Source organism: Canis lupus, chromosome 22 (assembly GCF_011100685.1).
Source record: "Canis lupus familiaris isolate Mischka breed German Shepherd chromosome 22, alternate assembly UU_Cfam_GSD_1.0, whole genome shotgun sequence".
NCBI lineage: Eukaryota > Metazoa > Chordata > Mammalia > Carnivora > Canidae > Canis > Canis lupus.
In genome coordinates, this window is record NC_049243.1 from 8560137 (window position 1) to 8586986 (window position 26850).

At 35.7% G+C, this 26850-nt stretch overlaps 1 protein-coding gene across 7 annotated transcripts in view; it reads right to left on the reverse strand.

Annotated features, from left to right (window-relative positions):
• Positions 1–26850, reverse strand: part of DGKH (diacylglycerol kinase eta) — a 178918-nt gene that overhangs the window by 50307 nt on the left and 101761 nt on the right. For 6 of the 7 annotated variants that reach the window (XM_038569642.1, XM_038569641.1, XM_038569644.1 and 3 more), the window contains 8 exons: positions 21623–21729; positions 20615–20740; positions 18493–18595; positions 17273–17432; positions 15395–15503; positions 15129–15268; positions 11492–11576; positions 4941–5026 (listed from right to left, as the gene is read on the reverse strand). In XM_038569642.1, the coding sequence (XP_038425570.1) occupies positions 4941–5026; positions 11492–11576; positions 15129–15268; positions 15395–15503; positions 17273–17432; positions 18493–18595; positions 20615–20740; positions 21623–21729 (916 nt within the window). The remainder of the gene's footprint in view (positions 1–4940; positions 5027–11491; positions 11577–15128; positions 15269–15394; positions 15504–17272; positions 17433–18492; positions 18596–20614; positions 20741–21622; positions 21730–26850) is intronic. The other variant, XM_038569645.1, reaches the window with a different exon arrangement.

The window sequence follows — 26850 nt, forward strand, 5'->3', positions numbered from 1 at the left end:
ACAAAAAGTAGTATTTCCTAACCTTACATCTCTTTGTTGGCTTTTTAAATTCACATATATTCAGAGACTCTAGCTTACTATTAGAGACGCATTCATGTGCTTCACCTCAATTTTGGTCTTCTTTGTTCATGTACAGTACTTTTATGGAACATTTTGGAATGTTAAGGCAGGCTGTCATGAAATTCCTTCTATGAACCTTACTGAAAGTTTCTCCAAGATGTCCCATCCCTAAGGAGAGGAGACACTGACAGTTCTCCCTCTTTATTTAACTCCGAAATAGAGGTTTTCATTGCTGTTATTACAACTGTCTTGATAAAATTTTCTCCTGTTAAATGTGTGAAATTGCATATGTCATAACATTACCATAGCTACTTTTGCTGGTATTTTGCTAACTCTTAGGGACAGAGCCTGTTGGTCCATCAGCCTACGAATGAAAGTGGCAACAATAGGGTCATGTTGGAGATGGAGGCTGAAGGAAGAGAGTATGACTGTGTTAGGAAATACTTGTCAAGTAAGTTGTGGTCTATCTTAGGATCCAATAAGTTTCATATTCCAGAGGCATAAAATATTTATACTTGTAATAAAAATTAACTTGCTATTACACCTAAATAATGAATGTAGAATTCTTAAAACTGAAATAAAATGGACACCTAAACATGGCATGATTCAAAATCATACCACCTGTGAACCAGCAAATTGGAGAAAAACAATTTTAAGATGTATTTGCCATAGTAACAGGGAAGACATTCTCCACATGATACAGTTTTCTATTTTGATGCATAAAGATTTCTGGAAAACGTGCAAAAATCAAGTAAGTGAAAGTGGAATGTGGATTTTCCCATAGAACTATAAAATTATATCTTAAATCATTGTTAGTCATAATTTTGACAAGATAATTTCCAAGCATTTTAATTCTTTTAGTTTTGTTCTCTTCCTTCCAAGTTGAGCACAAATATGCAGTTGCTATTGCACCAAATATTCAGTTGAAGCTAACAACAGTCCATATTTAGCATGCTGGATGATTTCCACTATCATCACAACTATATTATTCATGAGATCTATACTTTTTATTACCAGTGTCAGTATCATCATTTATCATTTTACCACTTATTTTTTTAATAGGGATAAATGACATTATATTATGCAAACACTACAGTAAGAAAAATATGGCAATGATGCCCAAACAGATGCACATATTGGCAGGCAGGGGTCATCCTCCGAGAATCTGGAAAATTAATTTTCCATCTTTTGTAAAAAAGTTCCAATCAGAAATTAAAGATGATTTACAAGTATCAGTGCATAATCTATAAAAACCCTTAGCTATCTCTGTGTTCCAAGGAAAGATTCTAACAACTGCGTATCTTACCTCATCTATTCAATGACAGGTGTTGCCTAAATTATCTCTAAATAGATACGAGATCTGAAATTCTGTGGTTCTATGGCAATAGTTCCAACCTTATTATTTTTTCTGGCTGATGATCCCATTTTCTAAGAAGTTCTGTCTACAGGGAAAATTTCATTTATTATTATTTTTATTATTTTTTATTAATATATGACACCCATACTTGCTAATTAATCCTTCTGATTCTCTGAAGGTAACTCATGTTATCATACCAAACTTACAAAATTTCAAAAATCAAAGAGATGTTAACACTTTGTTGGTTAACCCATAGTAACTACATTAGTTAACCTACACGCTAGCTAAGTTAATGGATTATAGCTTTTCCATCAGTATTTTCAGCATTTTAAAAATAGTTCAAACAGCTTGGGCTCCTGGGAATTACCATTTCATAAAACAAATATAAATACGCACAAGATTGTTAAAACATCCTGCCTTAATATTGTATCATTTAACAAGTAGATGGCATTAAGAAAGGAAGGGAATTCCATGTTATCTAGGTGGTGATTACAAGAATGTGTATGTGAACATATGTACGTTTATTCCTCTTTCTCATCACTAAATTATACCCTTATGATTTGGGCACTTTACTGTGTATATGTCATACCTTGATAACAACAAAAAAATTTTTTTAAGAAGGGAAAACTATTATAGACTTTACAAGTTTTAAAGGGACATACAGCCCAAATGCAATATGTGAATCTTGTTTGGATTTTGATTTGAACAACTCAACTATTTAAAAATAACTTTGAAATAATTAGGGGAAATGGATTATGGGTTGAGTAATATATATGCTCTTAGAGAAGTATTACTAATTTTATTAGACTTTTTAATAAGATTATTAGGTATATAGACTGAAAGCAGAATAAAATAATTTCTGGGATTTGCTTAGAGATTGTAGCAAAAGAAAGTGGGAGTAGATGACAAAATTTTGATAAATACTGAAGCCATGTGATGGGTATGGCGGGAAACCATTATACCAGTCTCTTTACTTTTATATTTGTTTGACGATGTTCATAACAAAAATTAAATTTAAAATATATCACTGATAAAAATTTACTACATTTTGTCCTTTCTTTTCTCTCTTGAACCTCTTTATGGAAAATCCTGTAAAATTTTAATCCAGGGTTATAAAGGCAGGTTGCTGGGCAGCCTGGGAGCACAGATGAGTGACAAGAGGGGGCCAGGGTTGGAACAAAATCTGTTTAGAGGTAAATGAGCTAGTCAGAGAGAAATCCAAAGCTTTTAGCTAATAGTAGAGCCTAGACAAAGAGCCAGCCTTAGGTCAAAGAAAAAATTTGAATGTAATTGATTAAAACATGAGATGATGATACTATAATTTAATATAGCACTCTGTAGTTTACAAGCTCTATATTTATTTCATTACTCAATTTAATTCTCCCAACAGTTTCATGACGGAGACAGGACAGGCACTCTTTCCATTCTTATGCTTGATAAAACAGACATAGGCCACAAAGCTACCAAATGGTCAAATCTCAGCTAGGACCTTAGATTTACTTCTACTTGGTCCAACCCTGTGATTTACAGTGGTTTTCAAGCTGTTTCCCAGAAATTCTTCAAAGATTCTGCAAATACTTCATTCAGATTTCATTTAGAAATATAAAATATAATTTTTTACATGTTCAGTCATTGGAGATCTCAGACAAATAATATGCTAGCTTCAACATTAGAATTCATTTTTTTGTGCAAATCTTAGACTATATTTGATACAGTTTCCAGTTATTCCTATGTTTTATTTCAGTTACATGGTAATAGGGAAATTGTCTTCAATAGTCAAAGTAAGATACAGAAATAACTAGAAACTGGATCAAATGTAAAATTATAACTGTCATCTATAATCTTATTGCTTAATTTTTCTCATAAATGATTGATAATTTAATCCTGTCCAATTTATTAATGATAAAAATAGAATTTTAATTTTTTAAATACTGGAATTCTATGTAAGATTTTATTTAACAAAAGACAATGTTATAATAAATCATGTCTCAATTAAAAATATGTAAGATGTATAGAAGGCACTAATTAAACACATCAAACACATGAAGGCTAAAATTAATGATTGCTAACTATGAAAGACGGCCATCTAAACTATGAAAGGTGGCCAGATAAAATATTTACTTGACTGCATCAAAGAATAATCCTTTTATAACTTGTTATACTTTTTCAAAGTTTCTATTTCAGCTTTCCATCTTTTCTAGCTATATCTTCTAAATGTCCTATTTAAAAAAAAAGCATTTGATTCATAGACCAAGGGTGGCAAATGCAAATGTCTTCCTCATAGAAATAACTTAAGCACTTAAGGAACGACTTTAGTATATAAATTTGTCCCAAGAGGGGGAAGACAATAGGGAGTGCTGAGGCCTGGGGCAAACATGACATATCTACATTTCACCATAAGGCAATCCACTTCATCAGAAAACGCCCAACCAAATGACAGCGACAGAAATCCAGCAGCAGCACTGGGCATCAAACACAAGAGTCTGCAGCCCACCTCTCTGCACAACCAGTGTGCTCTCCTGCCTTAAGCTGTTCAACATCTCTTCTATCACTCAGCCCTGTTTCCTATTCCTGGGGTTTATGGCATCCACAGTAACTGTCACTACATTTATACTGTCACATGCAAATTTGTTTGAAATGATTTATCTTCCCTTGATTCTGTGCAAAGGAAGTATATAACATACACTAAAGTTGGTGTATTTTGCCTCCACCAATTCCCTAATCCCTCACTCTCCTTCTTCTTTTTCTCCTCTCTCTGTGTAATAGTAGTATTTCCTTGCCAAGCCAGAATCCTAAAGCATACTTTTACCTTTGGCTTATCGGTTGAAAATTTCAGTGGGTTTCACCCTTTCCTCTAGCTGACTTTCTTGATCTCAGGACATCAGTATAGGATGCTTCAAAACTGAATTCTAAATTCCAGGCAGGCAGCATTTGGGATAATAAAATCAAGTAGCTCTGGCTCCATGTACAGAATCAACTTAACTAAAATCTGATAACTTTGAATTAAAATATAATTATGTAATTTAAACATGCTGATAAATGTCATTTTGAAAAATCTCTTCAATATCTTCCCTTTCCTGATGTAAACAGTTCCTAAAGAGTAGTGTTTATGGAAATAATAAACTGTAGTGAAATGTGTTTTCCATAGTATATTTAATCATCAATGCTTCTTTATTTTCTTATTTTTTATTTTATTTTTTAAATTTTTTAATGGAAATTCTATTTAGTTTACATATGAGTGTTCTTTAAATACGAGCTTGGGCTAATTAAACTCTAAACACTTACCACACCATTCTGATAAAAAAAAGTTTCAGCCTAGGCAGCCAAAAAAAATCCCTCTAAATATATACTCTACTGCAAATAAGATGCTAAAGTGATTTTTTAAAAAACCAAATGCAAGTTTAGTATATCTAATTCTGTAAGCTATTTCATAGGTTTTTTTGGGGAAAAAAATTACAAAGTGACATAAATGGTAGGAATGAGCGTTTTCACCATACAACTATTTCATGGCTTCATCACTCACTTGGCAGATGATATGATCACTGCATGTTCATCAGAATTGAGGATTTTTGTAAGATGAGCTGCAACTGAGTCCTCATAAATTGTCATCTGAAAACATAAAAAACCTACACTGTATTATCATTGCTGACATTCATACAGCTCAGTTACTATTTCTTCCAAAATGGGACCACTCAGGACACACATGACACAAGGCAATGACTATAATGAAATATATAAAAGAGTCATCATATGAAATAAATACTTCCTTTCAGTAGAAGGCTTTTAGTTTCTGAAATTCCTTAATCTGAATTAAGTAGTCTTAAAAAAAATCCATAAAATCCATTAAATTAAAAAAATGTTGAATAGCTGAATACATAAAGAACTCCTCTGAGTCGGCACAAAAAAGCAAGCGCCAGATGACCCGATGAAAAATGGGCAAAAGACTAGAAGCTTAAAGAGGAAGGTATACCAATGGTCCACAACCGATGAAAGGTGATCAACCTCATCGGGCTTCAGGCAAACACAAACTAAAACCACCATGGGGGTTCCACTGTATCTGCCAGCAGAGCTAAAACGAAAACAGAAGCAGCAACCACACCTGGAAAGTGCCAAGTATTGGCATGGTTGTGGAGCAAGAGAACTCTCAGTCGCTGTTGGTGGGAGAGCAGGAGTTGATAGAAACACTCCAGAAAACTGCTGGATGTCTATCAAAGCTGAACATGTGCATATACCATAGGGCCCAGCAATTGAATTTCTACATATGTATATGCCCCAAAGAAATGTGATGTGCATTCAGCAAAAGACACGTGATAGAAAACATTCACACAACATTCATTCGATAGTAGCATGGATAACAGATTGTAGCACATCTGGGCCATGGGATACCAGGGGGCAATGAGAATGCGTGATTTACATCTCTGCTGTAATATGGATGAACGCTAGACATGATGTTGAATGGAAAGATTCAGAGAAGGGCTGCTTACAAAATGATTCATTTTATAAACACAGAAACAGACCAAAATAATCTATGCTTTTAGAAGCCAGGAGAGAAGTTCTTGGGGTGGGAGGTGGGGGTGATAAATGGAAGGGGTGCTGGTGATGTTGCCTTGCCTCGTGATCTGGGTTCATTTAGCTTGTGGAAACTTACCAATGGTACATTTATGATCTGTGCACTTTCCTGTATGTATAGTTCAATAAAAAGTTTTTTAGAATGCTGAGTGCACTGTCATACAACCATGTATATAAACATACCTCTCAGACATAATCAAAATGCTCAGGGAGCCCTATATCCCCCTTTCTGTTTGACTCAAAATTTAACATTCTATTGAAAGAACATACCTTCCCAATAAATAAAAATGTGCACAATATTTAAATAGCTTCAATTGAGAACCTTCCATACAAATTTTTGCCTCAAATATATACCACCTCATATGGTTCAAAAATTCCCAGTGTAGGGCAGCCTGGGTGGCTCGGCGGTTTAGCGCCTGCCTTCAGCCCAGGGCGTGATCCTGGAGACCCGGGATCGAGTCCCACGTTGAGCTCCCTGCATGGAGCCTGCTTCTCCCTTTGCTTGTGTCTCTGCCTCTCTCTCATTCTCTCTCTCTCTCTCATGAATAAATAAAATCTTTAAAAAAAAAATTCCCAGTGTAAATCACATGCTGTGTTCCAGCTGGTCTCCTATGCTCTTCTGCTCTACTCAAATATCCTTCCGTTGCTTCTTACCCATCAGTACCAGTTTACTTAGACTTAAAGGAAGATCCAATTACCTCCCCCACCCCACCAAAGCCTTCCTGACTAGTGTCTTCCCAAACAGATCTCATTCCCGATTTCCATTCAATTCCACCAGTGGCTAATCTTTTGAATTTCCACCTTACTTTTTTGACAGGCAGAAAGATGGGAGGGGAGGAGCCTCAAAGCCTCACACAATATTGTGTTCACTGGCAAATCCACTTCACTCATCTTCCAGTCTAAACATTAAAAGCTGCAACTTGATAGTCAAGATCAGAAAAATGAAAATACGACGTTTTAAAAAGCAATGAGGGGAAATATTTTTCAAAAAAGATTAGTTTTAATTTCTTTTCCCTACAGGACAGATTATCATAAAGCCTAAGAATGTAAGGGAAATATTTTAAACTCTCATTAATTCCATTTGAATGGACATGTAAAAACCCAAGCTTTTGTCTGTCAAAAATAATCAAAGGCAAAAAAGACAACCACTTCCAGAGGAAAACGAAACAACCTCTCTGTCCAAAGATAAAATTATTGATGTCACTTATTAACCTACTGTGTAGTCACTTAGAGTCAGGAAGTTAAGGTAATAATAATAATTATTTTTATTCTATATCAGGCACTGTGATTAAGTATTCTGTATATATTTATCCCATTAATTGTCCTGTTTTATAGCCAAGGAGCTTCAGGCTCTGATGAGTTGAGCAATTTGCCCAAGACCTATAGCTAATGAAGAAGAAACCAATTATGGGACCATGTCCATGGCTTACCTACCATATTGCCCACCCCCTCTCCAAGCAAGCCTTGGTCTTTATTTAACAGCATTTACTGAACATAAATTTTGTCATTTCTTAAGTGTATTGTAACAGCATAGTTGGGATCTCTATATCTCTCCTACTCCTTTCAAACCATTCTCCACTTCATGACACAGTGATTTTTTTCTAAAGCACAAATCTGATCATGCTACATTTCTCCTTAACACGTTTGAGGGGATTAGTCAAAACTCTTCAGCTAACATGCAAGACCTTCCAGAGGCACCTGGGTGACTCAATCTGTTGGGCGTCTGCCTTCAGCTCAGGTCAAGGTCCTGGAGTCCTGGGATTGAGCCCAGTGTTGGGATCCCTGCTCAGAGGGGAGTCTGCTTCTCCCTGTCCCTCTGCCCCTCCCCTCACTTGTGTTTTCTCTCTCGTTTGCTCATTCAGTCTCTCTCTCTCTCAAATAAATAAATAAAATATTTTTTAAAAAAACATGCAAGACCTTCCATAATTCCCTGGATTCTCCATGATCCAAACCCTCCTTCTTTCCTCTGTCATGTCTTTTGATGCTCTTCCCTTGCACAACATGCTCTAACTCAATGGTATCACTTGCAGTGCCCCAAATGTACCAAGGTCCTTACTATCAGGTTCTACGTCATGCTCTTTTTCAACTGGCTAATTCCCACTTCTCTTCTTTTGTGCTGAAAATCCAGTATAGGTACAACCTCCTCTGTAGAGACTTCCCTGAACTTGCCAGACTAAGAATCCTCTCTTATGTGCAACCATTATACCCTGAAAATAACTTAAACATAGCTAATCCTTTATTGTCTGTCCCTCCCACTGGAACCGAGATTCTCCAACTTTCTGGCCTCATAGCATCTTTAAACGTCTGAACGATTTTGTCACAATACCCCTAGGCCAAGAGGAATCCCTAACAGTAGGTAAATACAAACAACTTAATAAGTCCTTATATCCTAACAACTTACTAGCCATTTGAAAAAACAGTAAGTATAATTTAAAAGAAACAACAGTATCTCATTGCATTCTTAAACAACTAGCTGTGAGCCTGGGGGCACTGTATACACCTCAAGCCTTGAAATCAGATTGGACAGTAACAACCTCATTTCCTACTCAACACTAATTTGTGTGGTGTTTGCTTTTTATCACAGTGACTACTAAAAACCCAAGCTTCACAAAAATATGCTGTCATCAGAAGAAAAGGAGTGCAACCTAATGTTTAAACTGTCCAGTACTTCAAGCTAGTAGTCTGTATGTTGTCTGACAGATATTGAGTATTACAATTAAATTTTCTTTGAAATTTAAAACTATCTCACGGGAGCCCTCTGAGCTCACTGCAGTGGCCTGAGGCCACCATGGTGCACACAGTTTGGGAACTACCATTTCTAAACTAACTGAAGCAATAGGGCAAGTCTTCTATGTCCACTCCCAGATACCCACGGCATTTAATATTGTTAAATTAATGAAAAAATAGTTATAATATCTTACCATGCTGTTACAAAGCAGCGAAGAAACAGAAAGAACTGGGGGGAGAGAAGCTTTCAATAAGAGTAAATTTAAAACAAATTAATAGGAAGAAGTTCATTTCCAGAGAGTTGAGGCCACTCTCTCCTATTTTAGGGGAGTTGGTGGAGATACAGCAGCTCACACCTTCTTTTTGATGACTTATCATTAATAAATAAGCATCTATTGACTAGTGTGATTGGGGTATGATACAAAACAGATTAAAACTATGACTCCTGTATCAAAAAAGGTTTTAATCCAATTGGAAAGCAATAAGAATCTGGTTTCCAAGAAATAGATGAAGCCAGAGGGCTTTGATGCCACGATGACCATAGTTCCAAAAGTGTTTGGTATTTAGACCAAAAATTAACAATAAGAATTTTTTTTATTAACTGTCCACTTTGTGCCAGTCACGACACCAGATGACAATACAATGGTGAATGAATAACACATTGCCTGGTCTTGACAGTACAACAGCACCAAGATAATGGAAGGTGACAATGGAAGGGGGCTTTGGAACTTGTGAGGAAGGAGGTAGTACAAGGGCATGGGGGATGAGGGATGGCTTCTTAGAGCAAGTGATACCTGAGGTGAGGATAGACATGAACTGAGCCTAATGTCACTGGGGGGATACATACTCATTCGCAAAGGGGTAGAGGAGAAAAGAACATGATGGCAAGGGGACTTCCCGTTAAATGTAAATAATATGTTTTCTAACATGGAGTATTAACAGAATCATTGTTATTGAAGGAAATCATGGAATTGTTGTTTTTGCTATGTTTAAAAATACAACAGCAAACAGAATTACTTAATTATGGCCATAAGGAATTAATCAATAAAACTGTCACAATTCTTTAAGCTCTGCAATTCTACGATGCCAGTGGAATGCTGAGTTAATAAGATAATTAGGAAGTTCAACCACATTCGTGCCCTTTTTAGGAAAACTGGAAAAATAATAATTTCACAATCATGCATAAAGGAATTTAAAATGAATACTTAAAAAAATATAAGCTGGGAAATTAGGTTAAGCCTAAGAAGGAAGGTTCAGCTTGCTTTTATTACGGTTTTAAGGGAAAAAAGTCACATGGTGACTCGTCGGGGGTGATATAGAACACTCATTTAACTTTAATCTTAAGGCATGCTATCCTTTTGTTATGAAATATTTTAATAAAAAAACAAAATAAGTTTCAATTAAAACCTTTTTATACTAAAAAAAGATTTTTTCCATGTAGTTAACAACCATATCGCATATTTAGCAACTATATATATGTAATAAAAATAAACTGTGTACCTTTATTTTATGTGCTAGGAAACAGACAACTCTAAATAAAGCAAAATAATTTTTCCTTTTGTCCCTTTGGGGAGAAAATTAATAAGATTTACAAAAATACTAAAGAAAAAAGACTGGTTTCTATAAAAACACGATCATTTCATAGTTAGATAAAATAATACTCTAAGTAAAAATGCTGCTGAAAATAAAATAGTAAACATATTAATCTTTAATGGTAATTATCTTTGAGTGTCAGCGCTATAAGTAAGGTTATTTTTTCATATATTTTTGTCTTTCTGTATTTTTTAGAGGCAATTTTTGCTACCTTGAGATCAGAAAAAGGTGTTAAATTACAACTAGCTCCTTTAAGGAACAGCTCCATGTATCTAGTTATCATTCCTTTCCTTAGTTTTGACAAGTTCATAATTTTCTTAATGAAAAAACAAAAACTTCAACTGTAAAATAGATGAATTTTCCTAGGAGGAAAAGTAAATTATTATGGATTAAATGGTTTTGTCAGTCAGAAAATAATCCTTTGAAAATTGAGATCTGTTTCAATTCTCCAGCGCTTTGAGGTTTAATCAGAACCATGAATCTTTAATAACATCTAAAACTATAGTTATTATTGATCTGTAGCAGACATGGAATGAAGGGAGCTGTCTTTCTTCTTCTGTTTTATCTTGATCAACAGGCTTAACCTGGAAACTTGTAATGGTGAACCCTCAATGAGGCAGGCAAAGAAAGAAGAGAGAAATTATATAATACCCTGCCCGCAAGTATCGGTGTTTGAAAATTGCTGAGTTAACACCTTCTAGTCAGATAGGTGCCCATGGCCAAAGCAGCAGATGTGTAAAAGCTAAATGGGAACCTGTAATTGGCTGGTCTTCCCGGGAGCCCTGCTGGTAAAAGGAGGCAGGCAGGTGGAATAAATACTCAGGGAAAACTATCGGGGTGTGGAAAGGGAACTTGCATGCCTGGTGCTCTATATACATTCCTTAGTTTCTTCCTCCCAACACTGGGACCTTGCTCTACAGATAAAGTAGTGGAGGCCCATGACAGTGAGTGATGTGGCTAAGTTCACAGTCCCAGGATAGTGGTCATGGAAGGATTCGATCCTAGATCATAAGGATTCCTTCTTTTGGGGCAGGGGGGACTAGAAGTAGTCAATGAACCCACACCCAAAACAATAAAAAATAAAATTAAGTAAACGTGCTACTATATCTTATAAAGTTTTCTATTTTGTTCAAGATATTTACCCGTATCTCCAAATGATAAATAGGCAAAGGGTTAAAGTCTTACATAAAATTCTTCGGATGCTTCTGGAGGTTCTGGAAGTAGAGAAGCCTTTGGTGGCAATTTGAGTTCATAGGTCATTATACTCCACCTGAAGAGAGAAAAATCTTTGGTCCAAATTCACTTAAAATTTCATAAACTGACTTTGTTCTCACCTCATATGTATACATATGCACATATATGTGCAAACTAGTCTCTGAAACAACCAAATATTAGAAATTTGGTAATCTCATAAAATGCTGAATTCATACTTTATGATTTCCATATCTTACCAAATCTCTGATGAGTGACTTCCAAACTTTTTAAAGGCTATGACCCACAGTAAGAAATGCACATATGTAACAAAACTTCCTCTTCTTTACTAGTGCAATGCACTCTGACTTTTCTCTTTTTTCTGTTTCACTTTAAAATAACGTTTGCTGCAATTTACTAACTGGATCACACAAATTAGTAATGGGTCACAACCCAAAGTTTTAAAACAATGTCCCAGATTAAATAAGTGCATAGAGCAATGAAAAATAAATCATTCTCTCTGTGCCAAGCAGTCTTGCCACATCTGCTTATACATACATGAAATGAAAAGTAACTAAATATCCTTTCTTAAATTAAGAAAGCATGGGGTTGAGAAGAAAATATTAATAGAAATAATAATTTCTTAATACTTGAAGCAAATTTATTTCAGTGAGCTGTAAATATTAATTTCAAACTCAACAATGAATTGTTTGGTATTAATCGTTTGGTATTAATTAAAGCAATCAACTCCAGATAAATCCAGTCATCATCTAAATAATTTCAAAATTTGGGGCGTGTTATACTATATGTTGGCAAACTGGATTTAAAAAAACTTTTTTTTTTTTTTAATGTGGGAAGAACAGTAGGGTAGGCACATTACTGTTGTCAGTAACAGGATGTGAAATCAAGACTTTACAAAGACACAAAGCACTGTAAAAGCATGAATCTTAAGAGAAGCATTATCATGGCTGAAGCTAGTAATAGAATGTAGAGGAAAATCCCAAGATTCAGCATCAGTATTTAAACAGAGCCTAATACATCATTCAAACTAAAAAGTCTTGGCATAAAAATCCAAATTCCCAGATAATCCACCCCCCCCACCAAAGACATAGTTTGTATGTTAGGATGTATAAACCATATACTTGTAGCTACTCTTCATCTCTTGACATGAATATACTATCAAGGAATATATATTTGGGCACAAAAAGCCATTCATTCATACATCCATGCAACTGACATTTATTGAACATTTCAAAATGACAGAGAGCATTCCTTGGTCTGGAAACACAATGCTGATTAAGACTTTCCAAATGAAGTTTATATTCAGGTGCAGAGAACACATAAAATAATTAAATTCAGTGGATATTCAAAGAGGGAAAACCACAATTGGAAACATGAAAGTCAAGTTCCCTATAGTTGGAAATACTCCACTGGTCAAAGGGCAGTTAAAGAAATGGGAAAGAAATCCACCTAAATGTCTGAAGTTTGCTGCACCTTCCATGCTGTACCTTCTCCCTTGTTAGAAAATGGTTGGAGCTGAAAATGGTTGGAGGAGAAAGTGACGGTAAAGTCAGGGAAGGATGCATACTGGTACAAGCTAATCAGTTAGAGGCCAGGTCAGGCCCTATCTGGTGCATACATGCATTAGAGAGGACAGAGTGTGATGCTGAGGAAAGATCTTGAGAACTAGAGTCTGGGTTCCAGTTTAGAATGCCAGTTCTACTACTTGCTATCTATGTGACACTGATACTATGAAAACCTCCTGAGCCATTTCACCAGTAAGATGGAGATTATAATATGAGTCTTCTTTAGGTGTGTAGTGATGATTAAATGAGATAATAGTTTATCAAGTAAAGCAACTAGAAGTACCAGGCAGACAAAAAAAAAAAAAAAAATTCTTCTGTCTCCACACACTTCGACTTTCAAATTTGCAAAACAGCCCTAAATAATGTTATTCTTAGCCACCTCACAGTGTTGTTTTGAGGATCAAATTAATTGAGAAAAATAAAAAGCTTGTGTAATTCGAATATTTCTCAAACAGTGGCTTTTTCCACCTGTTCTTCACCAACAGTATTCTTAAATTAGTAAAGAAAACGGGGGCAGCCCGGGTGGCTCAGCGGTTTAGTGCCTGCCTTTGGCCCAGGGCGTGATCCTGGAGTCCCGGGATCAAGTCCTACGTTGGGCTCCCTCCATGGAGCCTGCTTCTCCCTCTGCCTGTGTCTCTGCCTCTCTCTCTCTGTCTCTCAAGAATGAATGAATGAATGAATGAATAAATAAATAAATAAATAAAAATCTTTAAAAGAAAACGAAATGAAATATTCTTAAATTTCTAATAATGGTTGAAGGTTCTTGAGTCCCTTTCGATGTCTCTCTTCTTTTGTTGACTGCAGGTCTGTATCAAAGACTTCCACCACGGGGCCACTGTTTCTCTGCAAACCACCTGGAGAAGCTAATTTTTCTAACATACGAAGGAAAAGCACACACCCAGGGTAGAGGAAATGTCTAGGAGCATTTCCTGGGATGCAGCGAGAATGGTGTTTAAATTTGCAGCAAAAAGGCATTTAAAATACCTTGTGTGGTGTGGTAAGCACAGAATTGGGAAATCACCTCCAGGTTCTTTTAAGGGGTGGAGACGGAATCCGCTTTACGCACCCAAACTACGGGGGCATCCCTCTCGTGAATAGTTTTGGATACCTATAGACAAATGCTCTACAGCCCAGCTCTCTTTTTAAATATCCTGTCAGCAAAAGAATCAACCATTACATTACCTTATAACAGGCGAGGTTACAATTAATTAGGTTATAGCTCATTTTAGAGTAATTACATTTTAGATTGGTGGCTCCCTGATGAGATTTTGTTATTTTCGGGAACAGTTCCACAGATGGCTAATCCTATCAAAGTTGTTTTGATTCATGGTAGCTTAAGTTTATAATGATATTTTGACATTTGTCTTCTACTTAGGGTAGGGAGGGGTGGTTACTGCTTCCTGAGTCCTGTTGTTCCTAAATAATACCCAATCCTACCCACCTCCTCTGTAATACTCAGGGTACATACACTGTGATTCCTTTTTGGTACATGGGGCATTCAGAGAGAAAGAAGTTGAGTTGTGATCAAGGATACTATAAACCAGTGAAAATTCCTTGATGTGGTCTTCCTAATCTTTCCCAGTGACTGGGAAAGCATTATCTTTTTTCATATTTGGTTTTTTGTTGGTTCAATTCATTTTTGCTATGCATAATTAAGAAGAGATATTATAACTAATCTCAAGTTTATATGTCTTCCTTAGCTTTAATGAAGCCACACGAGGATGGGGCCCAAACAAAATGAACTACTTAAGCTTTCTGACCTGAACAATGATGAAACATAATTGCTGTACCAACATAGTGTTCTATTTTTAAAATAGCAGGTTCATTAGACTAGTTTTCTCAGTTTTTGCTACAATTCATTCATTTACTCAAAAAGTAGATATACTGAGAACACTGGGCTCTGTTCTAGACCTGAGGTGTGAAAAGGGTGGGTAAGACCAGGAAGTTTCTGTCCTCATGGGGCTTGTAGTTTGTAAAATTTAAACTGTCAAAAATGATTTCAGTATGCCATTTTTAGTTAGTTTCAGAAGAAAATTCACTTTTACCTGTCTAGCATTTTGGTACTGGCTCGTTCCAGCTTCTCTAGAATCTGCGGAAGTTGGGTGTCATCATCATATGAACCTCCCCAGCCTAGAACCCGGGCAAGATCATTTCCTGTACCCAAAGGCAATACTCCCAGCTGACACTGAAAGAGAGCACAACAGAGAGACCTCAAACAAGTGGAGAAACAGGAGCTCTGATACTTCTGCACTTCTCTGGTCAGCAGACTATACATGCATGTTAACGACTCATGAAAAGATTGAGTACTTGCCTGTTTATTCAAGTTGAGCTTATCAATTTCTGACAAAACCCAACCTACACTTCCATCTCCTCCACACACAAGAATTCGGAAATTGTCAAACTTCTGGAATAATCTTAAACTGAAAGCAAAAAGTATTTTATTTTAATATAAATAAGTAAAAATCATTCCCCAATTTTTTGTTATTCTATACATATATATATATTCATGTTCAGATCAAATATAAGAACTCTTACTTATATATTAATTATACTACAAAAATTAAGGTGCAATTTTTAACTCCATAAAACTTCTTAATCATACAGAGGAAAGGGGATTATAAGTACAAATGTAGATATAATGAGGAGGAAAAAGGAGTGAGAAATGAGAAAATAAAAAAGCAGAATCCAGGAAAGAGAATGAAAGGTAAGTGGTACAACATGGTAAAATTAGTGATTTTTTTTTCCCATTACAAGGATATGTTATTTCCTTAAGAATAGCATATTACAAACCAGTGGCGGTGACTCTAGGACACTGATGTTACTGACACTCGAGTCAGCTCCTAAAGGGACCCACCAAACCTTAAAGACATATCACTTTTCGGACACCCACTTGCTCTTCCTCTCTCTCCCCCCTAGTCTGGGGTCAGTCTTTTTACTTGTCTTCCTTCACCTTAACTTTTGACCCACCCCCACCTCCCGAATGGACCTATGTACCCCTCGAGTACTGTGGAAACTCTCAAATATATGTGATAGAGACAATCTCAAGAAGTTTCACAAAGGGCCTTCCTTGGAATCATAAAGGATGGGTGGGAAAAGTAAATGTTAAGAATATAAGATATTGGAAAGATGAAGGATTACAAAACAGATGTGCTAGAAAAGGAGACACACCCAACCAGCAATGGAAGGGAGAGGAGACAGGCAAGCAGAGAAGCCAGTTGAGGAAATGCCAGGACCCAAATGGGTGGAAGGAACATACAAAGACACGGTGGTGGTGGTGGCGGCTGGGGACAGATGATGAAGACCAACACCTATGGGACCAGAGGGCTGGAGACTTGGCAAGACGGCAATAGAAACAAGGAGAAAGAAACCTGAAGGGGAAGTGAACAGAGGCACATACAAAGACTAAGGCAGGAGAGAGAAAAGGCGGGAAAATGTTACATTAAAAACAGAGGGGCTTGTTAGGCTAAGATCTCCATTGCTACGTCCATGTTCATGCTTTAAGGTGACAGTGGAAGCCAGGAGAAAAGTGGAGTTGGCAGAAATAAGTCACGAAGAGGTTTCTTCTGTTTCAGGTAATACGATATCACCTCTTCAACAAAATCACATACACCTGCTATATAAATGTATTAAAAGTACCCCAAGGCATATTTTCCCTCATTGAAAATACATTTAGTTTTGTTTTCAGATTGTGAGAGGACATTCCAGAAAGTGGAGAAGAACCATCAACAGTGGTTTTTTGTGTCATTTACATAGGAATGGAGTCTCAAATCCTCAAGAAGCTGTCCTTGTGACCCACAGTAGTGCACTGGTTAAACAACTGATGATCTGTAGCATAAAAACCAATGCCAGCCACCCATGCAGATCATTTTCTAGAGTCACTGTGTATTTCTATATTTACACAAGTTGATCTCTCTTAGAACAAAGCAAACCGTTAGTATTGTTTGTTGCAAGACATATTCTAAAATATTTTCTAAACAAATTTGGGGATTTTCAGCACATAAGGAAGTTATATAAGTGTCAGAAAGGTGAAAGTAAAACTTAGAATGAGAGCTTTAAAAAAGGGAAGAGTGGGAAGATCGACACAAAGATGTCTAGATGAATCGACAATCTTCACGAACTGAAAAAATCAAACATATTTCATGCTCAGTGCTACATTTCATTTTAATGAGATTTATCAATAATCGATTACCCTAAATGAGGACCTCCGTTCATTAAATCAAACACCTGAGCCGGATTTAGCAACTGTTTAAATCGACGAAGGAACTTTACTCCCTGATTATCTCCACTCTTAGAATTGACAAAAACCAATAGTGGACTAACACAGAATGAAAATGTCGCTCTACAGAAACCTGTAAAAAAACACAGTACAGGATCAATATGAACAGATGTCTCTTTTAAACTATTGATGAAACTTCAGAGAAAAGAACATAAATTCATAAAGAACCTTGTTTACTACATGAACAATAAATGATCATTTAGCCCCCAAAATGGAGATAGATTTATTATTTACATACTAAGACTATAGAACTTATCTTTCAAAATATGGTCTACAATGAAAAATCCTACCAAAGAAAGTAAAAGTATTAGAGATAATTGAAGATATACTATCTACCTTAACAACACTTAATTATAAGACACCGATGACAATCTATAAATTCACATTTGTCAAAGAATTCATGTTCATATTCAGTATTACAAAATGTTTTAACTTCTCTTTGATGAGGCATTAGAAAATACTTTAAAATTTACCATAAATAATAGAAACTTGATTTATGAGGGCTTAGGGGGAGAGTTGTTAGCAGCACAGGTTTAAATCACATCTTTTGCAGCCTACAGCCTTATATGTATAATATCTATTGGCATAATTTATGTAAAAAGTAGGAAAATCATAAAGCACTTTATCAATGCAAAACATTAATAACAGTATATGGTAAAAGCCTTTTGTAATATGGTTTGCTTAGAAGGAAGACAGGTTGTTTAGCACTTAAAACAAAGTTGAAAGATTCCGGAAAAACTTATAGGAATCTAAGTTCCTCCAAGGAAATTACAGGAAAACAAATTTCAGTAAGAGTCATGCTGGCAATTTCAATAATGGAAGGGAAGAAAGCATATAAAAATTACCTTTTTGGATCTCATTTTGTTACAGAATAATGATCTTATTTTATTTGCTGAAATGTCAAATCTACAAGTCTTATATGTAATAATTTCACCAGTGTATTAATAGCTATGTTAAATTCTAATTTTAAAATGTTATTTTAAAAGTGAGATGTACTGTTCAGCAATTTTACTGGACTCCTATAAAAACTGACCAGAATAACCAATTACAGTTCCCTTTATTCTAGGAGAGTAAATGTACATATCAATATCTAATATACCAGGAACATACATATTTACACTACTGATACATACCATCAGAATCAGTGCTATTCAGTGCAATTGGAGGTATGACGGACACTTTACATTGGCCAAGGGGACACACAGGATGGTATAAATCTTTGCAGGCAGTGTGTACCTAATAACAAACAAATAAACCTTCAAGAATCATAAAAATATATCTATGTTTTATTATGGCATAAATTACATCTAAGAAACTAGTCATTGAGGATCAAGTATGTGAATTACTTTCATGGCACAGTATTTATAATTCTAAGGAATGGGCTAATTATTTTAGAGATGGGAATTTGATTTGGTCTGTGTAGCCTACTTTTGTGATTGTCTCGGGCAAAAAGCGTATAACAAGAAATTCTTGGTGAGTGGAAACTGGCTGGCTCAGTTGGTAGAGCATGCGACTCTTGATCTTGGGGCCGTAAGTTCGAGCCCTGCATTGGGTGTAGATATTAACTAAAAAAAAAAAAAGAAAAGAAATATCTGGGGAAGGCAAGAAGAGAGGAAGAGAAGAGAACAGAATACAGGGGAAGAGAGGGGAGAGAAGAAAGAAGGAATAAATGGAAAGAGGGAGGGAGAGAAAGGAGGAAAGCTAACTATCTGTCACTATCATCGTCCATAAAAAACCTGTGACCTCTACTGTAACATTCTAAGAGAATTTAATGAAAATAAATAAAATCTGTAATGTGTCTGCTCTTTCTACAGTGGTCCTATAATTTTCTATTGACATGAGTTTTTTTCTATATAACATTTTCATGTTATTATAGGTATAAATACATCTGCACCTATTTTCTCAGCTAGACTTCTGGCTCTGTAAAGAAAAGGAAAATGTGCTAGTATTGCACACTTATCTTGGAAAGTGATACATATCATAGGCGCTCAGTAAACGTGTAAACCCTGGAGAAACAAAAAGTTTCAAGGTCAGTCAAGATATTATTGTGAACGAGAGCAGGGCTAATTTGTTAAGACGAACCCAGGGAATTTACAATAATTTACGTACTCACCTAGAGAGCCTTGAACCATTTTGAGCAGTAAGAGCAGACACTTCATAGAGTATTCATTTAATAAAGTTTATTTCATTAGTCCTTTTAGAAGACTGGTATATTAATTAAACACATATTTATCAAAACTTTTGAGAAAATAACTGAAATTAAATAGTGATTCTTGTTTGCTGATGACCTAATTTTGGATAGTTCCCTATTATTATTTATAATAATTAATGTCTCAAGTGGATTTCAGAGAAAAACAAGCATGCACAGATAGTTTTAGAAGGAATTTTTCAAAGTATGACAATCATAGAGCAAAACATAAAAATATTTATGCCAATGCTAAATGAAAAGAGCAGAAGATAAAGTTGCATCTTCACTATTTTTACAAAAAAGGTAAAATTGTGTCCAGAGACTGGACAACAACTGAAAAAATTAGCAGTTGACTCAGAGCTGTGGAATTGTGGTCTTACTTTATTTTGTTTAAACTACATGGCTGTTTTACAAACTAGATATTCCGTCAGAAACTCATTATTTTGAACACAAAATAATATGTAAAGAGGCAAATGACAGTGTATAGGAAGTACAAGACCAAGGAGGAGGTAACGAGGTGATGCATGTCCACCAGTCCTCATGCAGTCTGGCATGGAAGGACCTTCCTTGCTGTTGGCTCCACGTTATGCCATGCGTACTTCTCATTGCTTTCTTACTTGTGTGAGAAAGTTTTCAAATATTTATTGATATAATATAAACATATATAACTTAAATTAAACTACTGCATGGCTGACTGAACTTGGCGTTCTGTCCGAGAACATGCACAGGGTTGTACTAGAATTATACTTCACATGTCAATCAGAATTTGGTGGCTTTCAATGTGTAATATGTGGTACAACAGGACTGAAAATAGCAAACCATTAAATGTGGCTAAAGCATAATGAAAAACAACAAAACTGTGGGAAAGAAGTCTTTGGACAAAGAAAATATACAATAGCATGACAAAAAGGATATTTAAAAAGGAACCAGACTGGAAGGAATATATCTTGAAAAAGATGAATGTTACAATGGACATGTGTGTTACCACACACTGTTATACTGTAAATTCTTTGCCCCTAAATCACATAGATAAAAAAATTATGAAAAGAATTAAAGAGGACTCTCACCATTGTTTTACACCAAAGGCATTTCCAATCTTGTAGACGCAGAACACTCCCACACGTTTTGTCACAGACAGCACATTTAGCACTCACCGGCAAGTTGCCCTCGAGCCACTGGTGAGGCATAGCTACCTGTGCAGCAAGAAGAAAGAGCAGTCAAATTAAAGACTAGAGGACACCACTCTTACCCCAGGGAAGATCTATAATTATTTCTCACTCTATGGAATCAATACATGTATCACTCGTGGCACCCTTTCATTTAGTACACAGTTATTGAGCATCTATTATGCCCTGAGCACCGTAGGGATACAAAATGCATAAGACTAAATCCCTGAGAGTCAGGATTTGTAGTCTAATTGAGGAGCAATGAATGCAAAGGCATTATTATTAAATGATTACAAAGTGCTATCAGAGATTCGTATGGAAGGTGCAATGGAGACAAGGTTTCAAAGGTGGTAGACACTGTTGAAAGGAGGCCCCGATGTCTAAGGAGTGAACATCTGATTAGACACCTGAGCTAAGCCTTAAAGAACATCTTACTTGTCGGGAAAGGGTCTACAACCCCAGTCTAGCACAGCAACCACTTCTAAGCCCTATTCACATTTCCCTCAAAATTTAAGAGCTGAGGGCAGCCCAGGTGGCTCAGCAGTTTAGCGCCGCCTTTGGCCCAGGGCGTGATCCTGGAGACCCAGGATCAAGTCTCACGTCAGGCTCCCTGCATGGAGCCTGCTTCTCCCTCTGCCTCTCTCTTTCTCTCTCTCTCTCCTCTCTGTCTGTCTCTCTCTCTCCCCTCTCTGTGTCTCTCATGAATAAATAAATAAAATCTTTTTTAAAAAATTTAAGAGCTGAAGGAAACTATGAAGGATCTAACTGGAAATAAAACTCATAATTAATCAAAGCCTTTCATTTAATCCTACTAGAAAATACTCCCACTTAAACTCTGCCATTTCCCACAGGGCAAACAATAAAAGGGAGGTGGTGCCAGGAAGAAACCAGAGACAGAACTGAACTTACTCCATCTTCGTCCTCTATGATGTCCTTCCCGATGGAGGCCAGAGTTGTCCATTTGCAATTATTTGTCGCCCTCACTGCACATCTTTTGTGAGCCTTGAATTTACACACTAAAAAAAAAAAAAAAGTCAACCATTTCTAGATGAACATATACTTTTGGAACAATGATTAGAAGAAATCACAGCATGAAATTTCAAAGAGAAGTAGAAGAAACACAATAATTTTAAAAGCTTAAATTGGGGTGCTTGGGTGGGCTCAGTTGGTTAAGCATCTGCCTTCAGCTCAGATCATGATCCCACGGTCCTGGGAAGTCCTGGGATCAGGCCCTGGGTCAGCTCCCTGCACAGCCGGGAGTCTGCTTCTCCCTCTCCCGCTCCCCCTGCTGGTGCTCTCTCTTTCTTTCTGTCAAATAAATAAACAAAATCTTTTAAAAAGATAAAAGGTTTAAATTATTCTTTAACAATAGTAAAGGTATTCTGAAAATACCTTTTCAGAAGACATTAATGTATTTATGATACATATGACTATGTATTTAGGAAGCACTTTTATCATTCCATAGATTGCTACTTAGATTCCACTCACAAATAAAACAGAAAGGCAATAAATACAAAAGAACTAGTTTTTTTAGGAGAAAGGAGGCAACACACACAAACACACAGAATGAAACAAAATTCAGTAATACAGAGATGCTGGAAACACCCTATTTCTTAATCTGGGTATTGATTACACAAATGTGTTAAATTTGTGAAAAATTCTAGGGTTGTATTCCTCCGGCATTTGTATTTTTCTGTACATATATTTAAAATTAAAAGTTTGAAAATATCAGTAAGCTAAAGAACAGGATAATTTAGAGGAGTTTTAAAGAGCAAGTATGTTAAGAAAATATCCAGTCACGGGAAATAGGTTGATAAAGATCACAAAGACAACACGGTCTTTTAAAAGTATCATTGTTGGGGGGCATCTGGGTGGCTCAGCTGGTTAAGTGTCTACCTTTAGCTCAGGTCATGATCCCAGGGTCCTGGGATAGAGCCCCACATCGGGTTCCCTGTTCAGCAGGGAGTCTGCTTCTCCCTCTCCCTCTGCTGGCCGCTCCCCCTGCTTGTTCTCTCTCTCTCTGTCAAATAAATAAAATCTTTAAAAAAAATAAAAGTATTATTGTTGGGATTACTACATTATAACGTAGAAGAAAATAATGATGAAGTGCACTACTTCATCAGAAGTCCATCACTCATTCTGTCCAGCCCTATTATCAAAAAGGAGCCTATACAAGAGACATGAGACACTGAAACTTACAAGACATTAATAAAAAAAATTAAAGACACAAATAAATGGGAAAAATATCCCATGCTCATGTATTGCAGGAATTAATATTGTGAAAAATGCCCATAGTACCCCAAACAATATACAGATTCAATGCAATCCCTGTCAAAATTCCAATGGCATTTTTCAAAGAACTAAAACAAATCATTCTAAAGTTTTCATGGAACCACAAAAGACTGTGAACAGCCAACGCAGTCTTGAGAAAGAACAAAGTGGAAGGTATCCTACTCTCTGATTTGAAACTACATTATAAAGCTATAGTAATCAAAACAGTATGGTGCTGGCGTAGAAACAGACACATAGATCAAAGGAACAGAAGAGAGAGCCCAGAAATAAATCCACACATATATGGCCAATTAATTTATGACAAAGAGCCCAAGAACACATAATGAGGAAAGAAGTCTCTTCAATAAATGGTGCTGGGAAAACTGCACAGTTACATACAAAAGGATAAAACTGGTGCATCTCTTACATCATACACAAAAAGTTGACTCAAAATGGAATAAAGACTTGAATGTAAGACCTGAAACCATAAGATTCTTAGAAGAAAACTCCCTGACAGCTAGTTCCTTGACATCAATCTTGGCGATGATTTTTTTTTGGGGGGGGGGGGGCTGACACCAAAAGCAAAGGCAACAAAGGAAAAATAAACAGGACTACATTAAACTGTTACTATGCAGCAAAGGATGCCATCAACAAAATGAAAGGCAACATACTGAACAGGAGAAAATATTTGTTAATCATATATCTGATAAGGGGTTAACATTCAAATTTTATAAAGAACTTCTATAAGTCAATAGCAAAAACCAAATAATCTGCTTAAAAACTGGGCAGTGGATCTGCATAGACATTTTTCTAAGTAAGACATACAGAGAGCCAAGAGACACATGAGAAGATCATCAGTGTCACTAATTATCAGGAGAATGCAAATCAAACCCAGAATGAGATATCACCTCACACCTGTTAGGATGGCTATTATCAAAAAGACAAGAAAGTACAAGTGATTTGAAGAAAAGGGAACCCTTGTGCACTGTTGGAAGGAATGCAAATTGGTGCAGCCACTGTGGAGAACATTATCAAATATCCTCAAGAGATTAAAACTAGAACTATCATATGATCCAGCATTTCCACTTCTGGGTATTAATCCAAAGAAAACGAAATCACTAATTTGAAAAGGTATTTGCACCCTCATGTTCATTATAGTGTTACCCATAACATCCAAGATATGAAACAATCGAAGTGTCCCTCAATGGATAAATGGATAAAGAAAATGCGGTATCTAAATGAGTATTTCCACAGTGGACTATCATTCAGCCACATAAATGAATCAAATCTTGCCATTTGAGACAAAATGAAAGGACTTAAAGGATATTTTGCTAAGTTGTAATAAGTCAGAGAAAGACAGATACTTTATGACTTATATGCGGATGCTAAAAACGATAACAAATCCACAAAAAAACAAGCTCACAGAAACAGAACACACTAGTGGTTGCCAGAGGCAGGAGAAGGGAGGTAGACTAAGTGGGTGAAGGGAGTCAAAAAGGTACAAATCTTCAGTTATAAAATAAGCAAGTCATGGGGATGTAATGAATGTATACCATGGTGAACATACTTAGATATACTGTACTGAATATTTGAAAGTTGCTGTGAGAGTAAATCTTAAAAGTTCTCATCAAAAGGAAAAAAAGTCTAACTACAGCTGGTAACAGATGTTCACTAGACTTATCTGAGTAATTATTTTACAATATATACAAATATCAAGTCAAAAACACAAGAGAGAGAGAAAAAAAGAGGAAATACCCAGGGAAGAAGCAGCTCATATATGAAAAACAAGTATGCCACAGATTATTTGAGAAAATAACCCTGACTTATGAAAATCAGAACTTGAGTACTACTAAACATTATTTATCTTTTTAAGGATACAAATTCTCCAAGTATTAGTGGATAAGGATGTTATACCAGTTTCTGACTTTTCAGATAAATACTTAAAAGCAGAGATCACTTCAGTAGAAATGTAATTAGGTAACTGTTGCTAAATGCTATATGAAAAGGGGCTCCTTTTCACGTGATTTTTGAATTTCTAACTGCAAACCATTAACAATTTGGAAATGATGGGTTGGATGCCATTGTTTTAAAAAATTCCTAATTTAACATAGCATGCAAATGAAAGGGTCTGGTAAAGTCACAGAGTGTCTATAACCAAATGTTCAAAATGCTTCAGGATGTCATAGATAGACCATATATAAAAGGTCACTTCAGCTGAGCTGGTTTTTCCTTGAAAAATATTAGTCTAGACATTGAAATGTTTCATTTATCTGGTCTTTTGTGTACATTGACAAACACTTTCCCAGAAATCATACTATTTTTGTTATAAAGGACTTTGTGACTCGAGCACAGACTTCCTAGAGAATAAACCAGTTTTTCAATGGTGTCTGATAAACAATAGTGTAAGGAAAAAGCACCATAGGAAGTAAGCTGAATTTGAGTAACAATTTTAGCATGACCTGCTCCCTTTTGCTCCCATGCAAGTGACTATTTTAAAATTGAGGTTAATTAGTAACTCCAGGTTTTTTGTCTCTTAACGGTATTTCTCAAAAGTGTGGTCCCAATTTTAGTTTTATCTGCAACATAATTCCCAGGTTGCTTTTTAAGTACAACTAAGTATTTGATATTGACAGTCAATAACTGTTTTTTAAGAGGCAAAGAAGGAAGTAAAAGAGAGCAACAGCAAATGATTTCGTGGCTTTTTGAAAATTTTTCTATTAAAAATCAAACAGCTCATTAAAAATAAAAATCACACTTGTAACAATAAAGAACTTCATGCAATGAGCCCTGAAAATTGGAAAGTTGCTTCATGTAGTACACAATAGTAATAAAATAAACCAAACTGAGATTATAGTCACTAAGGAATGGAAATGATTAATAGGCACCTTAATTTTGTTAGGCGACAATTAGATTTCTCCAAATGAGTTATTCTGAAATAAAGCACTTTTCCTGACCTATAAAGCCATTATTTTAAAACCACAGAACTTAAAAAAAATATATACTGACATGTCACAAAATTATGGTTTTTTTATTGCAATTTTTCAGCCTACCACATTGAATCTTTGTAAATGTTCAACAGTGGCTAAGATAAAAATTCATAGGTACCTATGTTAACATATTTAATGCTGTTGATTCAAAAGAAAAAAATCACCATTTAACTTTTTTTGTTTAATTACTGTTTAAATAACTGTGAAGAACAATTATGCTCTGATATTAAAATTAACATTCTCGATTGATTTAGGGAATTATTTATGAAAAGTATTTTCCATCTTCTCCATTCATATATTTTACTATGCGAGGCTTTAAAATAACAATTTTAGTAATTCTTCAACACAAACCCAGAAGACAAATCAGTACAGGCTTGTTTTACTGTGAAAAATTAGGGCAGAAAGATTAATTTGGTGACGGCTTCACACACGAAACTGAATTCCATTCCAATACCAAGTTACTCATTGTCACTGTTGAACAAATTTTTCTTGTTTTATCTTTTAAAGCCTTTTGTATCCTGTGTCTTTTGTTTTTATCAAGCAAGCAGTTTATTCAGATTTGGGGGGGGGGGGTTTCCTAAAGTTTAAGTCTAACTCGGATTATAAGAAAATGATCCTAAATAACCACATTCTCCTAAAGCAAAAAAGTAACTTCTTTATACATTCATAAAACCCTTGGGATTTTTAAAACCTTCTGCTACAGTTCTAACAATACCAATGGGCAAGACGCCACAGATTTAAAATTTTTATTAGCAGAGAAAGTGATAAAATTTTTATCACTTTTCTTTTAAAAGTATTGGAAAAATACTTAGTCATCCCAGTTTAAGCTCAATACACAAACAATTAAATATATTTAATCCCACATAATGCTCAACTCAG